This window comes from Nicotiana attenuata, chromosome 6, assembly GCF_001879085.1.
Source record: "Nicotiana attenuata strain UT chromosome 6, NIATTr2, whole genome shotgun sequence".
Classification (NCBI taxonomy): domain Eukaryota; kingdom Viridiplantae; phylum Streptophyta; class Magnoliopsida; order Solanales; family Solanaceae; genus Nicotiana; species Nicotiana attenuata.
Window position 1 is genome coordinate 77,378,477 of NC_031994.1, and position 10,425 is coordinate 77,388,901.

The 10,425-nt window shown below is 38.0% G+C and overlaps 1 protein-coding gene across 1 annotated transcript; it reads right to left on the minus strand.

Moving 5' to 3' along the window:
• LOC109228006 (uncharacterized mitochondrial protein AtMg00810-like) lies at positions 9,662-10,162 on the minus strand. The gene has a single exon (XM_019393194.1). The coding sequence runs from the start codon at positions 10,160-10,162 to the stop codon at positions 9,662-9,664; it is 501 nt and encodes a 166-aa protein (XP_019248739.1).

Sequence of the window (10,425 nt, forward strand, 5' to 3'; positions counted from 1 at the left end):
GTGATGTGTAAGAGCTGTGTACGCAAGATGACGAGTGTGTACACGGGCTAAATGTGGAAATTACCGGTTTTTAGCTATGTAAATTCCTTTCATGTCTTAATTGAGTTACCTTAACATGTTATAATCATCATTCTTAGTCTAATTTCACATGCATGTCTTATCTCTTACTTGATAATTGCTTTACATGTTTAGTTGAAATTCTTGTTTCGCTTATTCTGTATTCACTATTTAACTGTTGAATTTTTTACTTGAAATTGCTATTTCTTGGAATATCTTGTTGTTGAAATTGGTATTGAGTTGCAAAGGTCGTGATTCCTATTGAGGCAAAGTGTTAAGTTGTTAAAATATCATTCTATTGGGTTATTCTTCAGGTGGTTATTTGTTGAGACTTCGCGTAAATTGTGGCTGAGCCGTGGGATCCTTATTATGAAATTCTGTTATTGTTTGGTTTCTCTGACAAATTGTGATATTGGGAACCCGAGGTGCAATTTGTGATACGTTGTGATATTGAACACATGCGGTGGTATAAGGTCTGGTTGTTTCAATGCATGCGATGAGATAAGGTGGGCTTGATACGCGTGGCTAGTAAGGGTACTACTAGAAGCCATGTTGTGTGATAAGGTGGGCTAAAACGCGGGATGCTATTTCGGAAAAATAATTTTCAAAACTAAATGTAAAGGCTCCCTGAAAGTAGGCTATATAGTTGATATTTACACCTTAATTGCTCATGCTTTGTTGTTGTTTTATAAGGTAAATTGCCAACAAAATACTTTAAATAGTGTTCTTTGGTTTCGCAGGGAATATTATATGTGAGGAAGCAACATGAAGTGTTTGGAGGCGATAATGTGAAGAAAACACCCGCTCAAGAAGTACCCGAACACAAAGGAGCAGAAGAAAATGGCCTGGGCAAAAGTCCACCGCGACCGCAATGGACCGCGGTGCAACGCGGGGAGATAAAACACAAAAACAGAATGGGCAGTGTTCACCGCGGTCGACCGCGGTCTACGCCGCGGCCGCGGTGAACTGTTCACGAACCTGGAAATTCGGGGGCCAAAGTGTAATTTCGGGGAAACTTTTGTAAAACCCTTATAAGCTGTAGAAACTCGCCCAAGATAGGAGGAGGCTTGTTTTTAGAATAGAAGAGACTATTTTAGGGTGAGACAACACCCTTGGAGGCAAGAAAGCGCTAGGAGCAAGGCGGGGAATTCTTCTACGAGTTTTTCCTTCCTCTTCCTATTTTTCATTGTTGGTTATGACTTTTAGTATTGTAGCTTTACATGCTATTATGAATAGCTAATTTTTTATCTAGGACTTTGATGGAACCTTTTGTAGGATAAATTCTTGTTATTTTTATATAATTGAGCCGTAGTATTTTCTCTATTTGTTCAACTACGTGTTTGTTGTAGTTAATTGACAGGATCCTCAATTAGCTGTGCCTATTTAGTGTGCATAACTCGGGAGAGAGTGCATATTTAGGTAGTTGTTGAACAACATCACTCCCAAAGTATAAGAGGGATCTATAACTGCGGGTTTAAAGGCGGGATTAGGGATAACGAAGCCTTGGGTGCAATCTAAAGTGAGCTGTAATAAACAAAGCCAGCTAGCGTAACTCAGGAGAGTGCGTCTAGTAAATTGTGGTAATTACTCGGGAGAGAGTTACGACAGTCAGAGCGCTCATGATCGATAGAGAATACTTAGGCGAATTTATAGAAAACGTAGCGGGAAAGATTCCGACAATTGGGAAAATCATAACTCTAGACCTCCTTAATCTTGACTCCAATCCTTATCCTTGTTAGTTGATAGTTTTACGGCTTTCTAGATTTGTTAGTTAATTAGATAAAAATAAATATTATAATCTTTATAATTAGAAAATTATTTGGACTTGTGTTTCTTAGCGATATTGAACAACTATAGCTAAGCCTTAGTTCTCTGTGGGATTCGACTCCGGACTTGTAAACCGGATTATATTTGCAGCGACCGCTTATCCTTTTTAGGACTAGAGTTGGGCGTGATCAAATTTTGGCGCCGTTGCCGGGGAACTAATGGTGTAGTTGTAGCTGTATATATTGCTAGGTTACAAGTTTGAACTTTTTTTTTTTTGTTTTCTTGTATTTGATTTTTTATTTTATTTTTGTTTTACTTGTTAATTTGAGAAACATGGCATCCTGGAATTATGGGAATTGTGTTGTTGGTAATTCTATTGTTGATCTTCCTTGTGTGAATTGTGGCGGAAACCACCTGGGTCAAAATAGTCAAAATATTCCCAAGAGCGAGTTATGTGCACCAACTCAATATTATGTGTGGAATGTATGTGATATGTGTGGTGGTCAAGAGGGTCACTTTCATGTTTGTGCTTATATTTCTTATCTTTCCCCAACCCCTTACTTTGATGGTTCTACTTTTTCTCGTGAAGTTAATAGGAACAAAGAACCCGGAGATGATAACCTGAAAGAGATCAAGGATATGCTAAAGTACCTTGTGGAACAAAATGATGAAAGACAGATGCACATACAAAGGCAAGATGCTACTATTCGCAACCTGGAGGCACAAGTGAGTCAGCTAGTTGAAGCATTTAATTCTCAACAAGCCAATATTGGGGATAGTAGTCAAGAAGAGCATGAATTAGACACTGAAATTGAGGTGCTAAGAGAGGAGTTTAGGGTAGAACACCAACAATCTATCCAACTAGAATTTGAGGATGCCGAAGTTCAAGAAGTAACACTAGAGTCAGCCAAGGACATTGAAGATACAAATTTAGTTGACTCTAGTGTGATTGGTGTTAAGGAGGTCAAAAATCATGAAGTTCATGTATTTGAGCGCGTTGGACCTCATTCCAAACACTTCTCTACATTATGTTCGGATGGTGAAAAGGGAATGGATCCTTACGAGCATAAAAAGGAGTCCAAGGAAGAGGTAGATGAGCCTTATATTTTGAAATTCTCAAGGCCGTCTAGGCAAGGTGACACTCCTCGGTTGAGAGCCAAAAAGTGCATAAGATTTTATCTAATTTTTGGCTCGCAAGAATTTGTACCGCCCCAAGAGCATAATCATAAGCTTGAATCAAAACTTGGGGTTCAATTCATAAGCTCGAGGTAGGAGGCTAAAAAAAAAAAAGATTCGCGTCGTGCCGCGACGTTAAATCAAGCGCTTGTTGGGAGGCAACCCAACTTTATTGTTTTTTTATTTATTTCTTTATTTTTTTTAATTGTATTATTGTTGTACTGTCAATTTTTTATTTTCTAGGAGCATGGAAAGCAAAGGTATTGGAAGGATGCAACAACAAACCAAATGGTTGGAACTAAGTGTGAGGTACCCGCACGAAGGACCAAGCTTGGGAGAAGTCTGAGTACCCCAGGAACTGCTAGTGCTTCAGCCTTTGGCCTACCAGGAAGTTTCTTTTACCCTCTTGTATGTATGGGTGTGCATTGGGAACAATGCACAATTTTAAGTGTGGGGTGAGGAGATTGTCTGGGTGACTTTTCATGCTACTTTAGTTGTGTTTGTTTAATTAAATAATTTTTTTTAAAAAGAGTGGACTTTTCCTGATGACGGATCTTCTAGACAGTTTTCTTGAGGGAAGTAAGTCTAAAGAAAATACCAAAAAGATTTTTTATTTTTAATTCTAGGTAGTGTAGTAATTCCCCCTTGGTTTTTCTTTGGGCCACGGTTCTTTTCCAAGGGTTTGACTTGAACCGGGTATAGGTAGCTTTTGTTTTTGTTCTTTTTAGTTTTAGATTAGGATTAATGGGTTACGAGTTAAAATCGAAGGAAAAACCCTTAGCGTTTTTACACCTGAACACAATAGACACTAGAGTGTAACGCTTAGCTTCAAGGGTTGAATCTTGTTTAAGTGCCTTCAAATTGTATGTTTGTATCTAACTTGAACACTCAAAAGAGAATGTCTTGATAAACTAATCCGGAGTGAGTCATGTGCCATGTGTGTATGAGTGTTACTGTATTCCATGCTGTACATTTGATGCCTAGAACTTGCCCTGTGTGTTTGCAAAACGAAATAGTAGCTTCATTCAGTTTTAGAAGTGATATAGGTATTTCTTTGTTGAGCCAGACATATAAAGTAAACCCACCTGAATGCATTACATCTTAGTTAACCCCGTTGAGCCTATAAGCCTGTTTCTTTGGCAACCACAATGTGAACCTTACCTAATTGTTTGAATAGCCTGCTGTTTGAACCAATTTTCCTCTCACTAAGCACTAGAATGGTATTGAAAATATGCAAAAGCAAAAGTGTGGGGTGGTGGTTTAGTTTTTGAAGTGGAACCATGGAAATAGAGAAAAGGTGCAGAATGTTGAAGCATAAAAAGAGAAGCACCACGAAATATATATATATATATATATATATATATATATATATATATATAAAATATATTGTATAGTGATTAATAAGTGGTAGCTTGTACAAATTGCACCTAATGTATGGGGATGTTTAAATAAATGTGGTGGAGTGTTGGCTGACAAAACGATGACCTTGAAGTTTAATGTAATTGTATTAAAAGTGCTTAGGGAGGTTAGTCACTATATCTAAATATATCCTACCCGTCCCTTAGCCTACATTACAACCAAGTAAAGTCCTATTGATCTTAGACTGAGTGGGGCTCGTTTAGTCGAGTACTACACTACGGGCAAGCCTATGGTGCATCATTATGGCATGTGAATGTTCTTTCTGAGAGTGAGCGAATTTTGTCTTTCTTAGTTCCTACTTGTTCTAATTAGCATTATATGTGGAACTACTCTCCTGCGTGATGTGAGGGCATGTGATTCACGAAGGAAAGGTAAGTCTTGACTCTTGTATGGAGTAGTTTGAGTAAGTGCAAGTGCAGCATGGTACAAAAGGTTTGACTCTTGAGGTAAAGGTTGTTCACTACTAGGTGCAACTTTTGTAAAATGTTCATGGTATTAGTCGTTGAGGGAAAAGTTTAGGAAAGGAATTTTGATGGAGTGTGGTGAATTGCTCGAGGACTAGCAATAATTTAAGTGTGGGGTGTTGATAGTAGGCTATATAGTTGATATTTACACCTTAATTGCTCATGCTTTGTTGTTGTTTTATAAGGTAAATTGCCAACAAAATGCCTTAAATAGTGTTATTTGGTTTCGCAGGGAATATTATATGTGAGGAAGCAACATGAAGTGTTTGGAGGCGATAATGTGAAGAAAACACCCACTCAAGAAGTACCCGAACACAAAGGAGCAGAAGAAAATGGCCTGGGCAAAAGTCCACCGCGACCGCGGTGGACCGCGGTGCAACGTGGGAAGATAAAACACAAAAAACAGAATGGGCAGTGTTCACCGCGGTCCACGCCGCGCCGCGGTGAACTGTTCACGAACCTGGAAATTTGGGGGCCAAAGTGTAATTTCGGGAAAACTTTTGTAAAACCCTTATAAGCTGTAGAAACTCGCCCAAGATAGGAGGAGGCTTGTTTTTAGAATAGAAGAGACTATTTTAGGGTGAGACAATACCCTTGGAGGCAAGAACGCGCTAGGAGCAAGGCGGGGAATTCTTCTACGAGTTTTTCCTTCCTCTTCCTATTTTTCATTGTTGGTTATGACTTTTAGTATTGTAGCTTTACATGCTATTATGAATAGCTAATTTTTTATCTAGGATTTTGATGGAACCTTTTGTAGGATAAATTCTTGTTATTTTTATATAATTGAGCCGTAGTATTTTCTCTATTTGTTCAACTACGTGTTTGTTGTAGTTAATTGACAGGATCCTCAATTAGCTGTGCCTATTTAGTGTGCATAACTCGGGAGAGAGTGCATATTTAGGTAGTTGTTGAACAACATCACTCCCAAAGTATAAGAGGGATCTATAACTGCGGGTTTAAAGGCGGGATTAGGGATAACGAAGCCTTGAGTGCAATCTAAAGTGAGCTGTAATAAACAAAGCCAGCTAGCGTAACTCGGGAGAGTGCGTCTAGTAAATTTTGGTAATTACTCGGGAGAGAGTTACGACAGTCAAAGCGCTCATGATCGGTAGAGAATACTTAGGCGAATTTATAGAAAACGTAGAGGGAAGGATTCCGACAATTGGGGAAATCATAACTCTAGACCTCCTTAATCTTGACTCCAATCCTTATCCTTGTTAATTGATAGTTTTACGGCTTTCTAGATTTATTAGTTAATTAGATAAAAATAAATATTATAATCTTTATAATTAGAAAATTATTTGGACTTGTGTTTCTTAGCGATATTGAACAACTATAGCTAAGCCTTAGTTCTCTGTGAGATTCGACTCCGGACTTGTAAACCAGATTATATTTGCAGCGATCGCTTATACTTTTTAGGACTAGAGTTGGGCGTGATCACACCCGCGGTGATACAAGGAAAGATTTGAAAGTACAAGAGGGGGGTGGATAGTAACCGATTTAAAAATCTTAGTTGACTAAGTATGAGTTTAGTCGACTAGACTTTGTGTAGTGATTGATTTATGTAGAGATAAACTAAATGAGCAAAAGGATAAAGAAGACACAACAGTTTTTATACTGGTTCAGTACCAGTGTGGTACCTACATCAGTTCCCTTGGGTCACAAGGGTTCTCTTAGATCTTTGATAAATGTTTACAGCAGTGATGGTTTTAGTTCGTTCACCACCAACGATATACATCAACAATAATTCTTTCCAATGTTGACACAACTCCCGTTTTGTGTTCTAACTCTTCCTATCTTTTGTGACACTTGTAGGCTCAAGAATACAATGTTTGTACTAAGAACTAGAAAGGCTTAAAAACAGATGATGTAGTTGTGTAATCGTCTTCTTGAGTTTGCCAATCTTCTTATAGGAGAGTTTTGAGTAGCCGTTGCATATTGAACTTTGATTGAGGCACAGAATGTTCTAAGAGATTTGACCCAAGGGGTGCCTCCGAATCCTGCATAAGAGATGGGCTGGATTCGTTTACGTCCCTACCTTTCATATCCATAATCAAGGGAGTGATTTGTAGCTTGATTTGATTGATCAATCTTCAGTATATCCAAATTCTAAATCAATCCTTGAAGTAGGGCCTAATTTCCTTTAGCGGCTGCACTTGATACGTTTCCTTTTATATAGCCTCGACGTCCTTTGATTTAGCCTTGTTCTGACTTCCTATAACGCCTGGACTTGATTTTGTTTCCTTTTTTATTGTTTTGACTTCCTTTGATTTAGCATCGTTCTTGTTCCCTTTGATCTCGTTTCCTTTCTGATGTCCTTACCAAAAGGACTTCCTTTGAAGTAGTGTTGCCTCCTAATTTTCTGCAATTAAATGAATACAGTTAGATTTGCACTATTGTCATCATTGAAATTTAGGTGTAACAATCTCCCCCTTTTTTATGATGACAATCAAAAAGAGTAAACATAGTATACTTCCCTTTCATAACTTAAGATGCCTGCTCCCCCTGAGTTGTTGCTTTGGTTTACTCATCAATGCTCCCCCTGAGTTGTTGCTCTGGTTTACTCAATCATGTTTCTTCCCCTTTGACATCAATCAAAAAGAAGAAAAATAAGTGTAGGCAAAATAGATATAATAATGTAGATAATAAACAAAGTAGTTAGGGTAGCAGAGGTTATGCCTTCCGCAGAGGCACATAGTGATGGTTCTTACAGACCAACGCAAAAGAGTTTCACAAAATAAAAACAAGCAACGACGAAAAATTATTTTAAACACACACACACACTGCCTTAGTTCCTCCCCAGAAAGTACTTAAGGGTATTGATCACTTTGGTGCAGAAAGAGTCATAGGAGGTTTCAACTTCTTTGGTGATTTTGTCCATCTTTTCTGTCATGGAGTTGAATTCCCTGATTCCTTGCCTTCTCGTGGCTGCCATGTCCATCCTGAGCTTAGCCACGTCTGTACCTGTTTCTTTGGTGACTTCCCTGATCTTGTCCACCTGTTTTTTCATTGCAATGAGCAGGATTTTTACCCCATCTAGACTTTGCTGAATCTATTGTATGTTTTTAGTGGCAATCGAATGAGGCTCTGTTGGTTCAGTAGGTGCTTCGACATGTACTGGAGCACTTTCAACCTTGGCACGTCTGACCCATCCATCGTCACTTAAGGTGTAACCAATCATAGCAAAGGTTGTCTTTTCATAGGTACTAGTAATATGCTTGGGCGAGAAAGATGCCAAGTCAACCTTCATGACTTCAAGAATATGTGATATGAGCAAACTATAGGGTAAACAAGCAGCAGAAGAGGATATATCCCTGATGCTTTCAAGCATATACTGACGAATCCAAACAAACCAGTCAAGCCTTTTATTGTTCACAAGACAGTAAGGAACAAAGATATCTCTAGTAGTCAAAGTACTAAGGGGGCCCAGTTCTAGGAAGTAAAGTAGTAGCTATCATGTGGGCTAAAATGCGGTGTTCAAACTTGAGATTTTTAGGACCAATGTCAGGAGGGTTTTCAGACAGAAAAGCTTTTGCCCCTTCTAAAGAAACTTCAAAGTCTTTAGGTCAGGAATTTTGCACAAAAACATCATAACCATGAAACTTAGCAGAAAATATCTTCTCAAATTGATAGGAATAAGAACAATCCGCATGCCTAAAATCATTGACTCCAAATCATCTTTGTCATTAACAAATAGATTTGCATAAAACATCCTTACAGGCACTTCATACATAGTATTTCCAATAGTATCAAACAGAGGAGAACGACGTTGAAAGTAAAAAATAGCAATCACATCACAGTGCAAATTTTTCATAAGAGGGAGACTTACAGAGCATCCATAAGCCATAGATTTAGACTTATAGGACTCAAACCTTGATTTCTCACTTGGTCCATAGAAGTTTAGTTTGTCCTCTGGCCCAAAATCTGTGCTTTCCACTTTCCCTTTCTTGCATGCAGGCTTTTTAGGGGTTTGCTTTATAGGCCTTTTCTTGCGTTTTCTGGTTAATAGGAAGATCCTCCGATGAGTCACTGCTTTCATTAATGGTTTTAAGGAAGTCTGAATCGAGGGATGATTCAAGGTCGACGATTTCTTCAGGGTTGTGGGTTTTCTGAATCATCTGCTTCATCTTGTGGCAGTGGAAGATGAGATGTTTCTCTTTGCCATGATAGAGGAATTTTGTGAGAAGTGATGGATAACGAGAGAGGAAGGGGTACTTATCTAGGCTTTTGGAAGGTTGAAGGGTTGCATCAATTAAAGGAAAGGTCAGGTTCAGAAGGAAGTGACACTTCTGAGGAGTTGCTTCGGCGGCACTAATGGAAGTGTAATAATAACACTCACATCAAATTAATACACTCATCAATTAAGCAAACTAAGAAAGGAAGTAAAATATTTTATAAAGATACGAAAGATTTTTTACATAACAGATGTAATACCAATCTTTTTACGCAGTAGACAAGATCTTTCTTCCAAAAGAGGTTTTGTATGAATATCAGCAAGTTGAGACTCAACACTAATGAATTCTTACACGATATCACCTTTTGCAACACGATCACAAATAAAATGATGCGTAATTTCTATATGTGTTGCCCTAGAGTGATCCACATAATTCTTTGACAAACATATAACACTTGTAAAATCACAGAATATAGGACTAGAGGTAAGAGATAAATCATAATCGAGAAGTTGATGCATGATCCAAAGAACTTGTGTACAACAACTTCCAACAACAAAATATTCTGTTCCAGTAGTTGACAAGGCAACACAATTTTGTTTCTTGCTATGCCAGGAAATTAGAGCATTTCCCCAATAATTGGAATGTGTCACTAGTACTTTTCCTATCAATCCTATCACCTACAAAATCTGCATCTGAAAAACTTTTTAAAACAAAATTGTTAGAATGAGCATACCATAATCCTAATTTACTGGTCCCAGTGAGATATCTAATAATGCGTTTAACTGCAGTACGATGGGATTCTTTTGGAGCTGACTGAAACCTTGCACACTTACATACACTGAACATTATATCTGGTCGACTAGCAGTGAGATATAATAAAGATCCAATCATTCCTCTATACATTGTTTCATCCATATTTTTTCTATTCTTGTCTTCTTCAAGCGTAGTTGTTGGACTCATTGGAGTTCCAATGGAATTTGCATTCTCCATACCAAACTTCTTTATAAGTTCCTTGGTGTACTTGGTTTGGTTAAGAAAAATCTCTTTGGGAGATTGCTTGATTTGCAGTCCAAGAAAGAAAGTTAGCTCTATCATCATGCTCATTTCGAATTCTCCTTTCATAATATGAGCGAATTCTTCACATAATATAGAGTTAGGGCTTCCAAAAATAATATCGTCAACATAAATTTAAGTAATAAGATTACCTGAATTTGAGTGCTTAATGAACAAGGTTGTGTCGATATTACCTCGTTTGAAACCTTGATTTAGAAGAAAAGAACTTAGTCTTTCATACCAGGCTCGAGGAGCTTTTTTGAGTCCGTAAAGAGCTTTAGACAGCTTGAATACATGGTTTGGGAAGCTGTCAC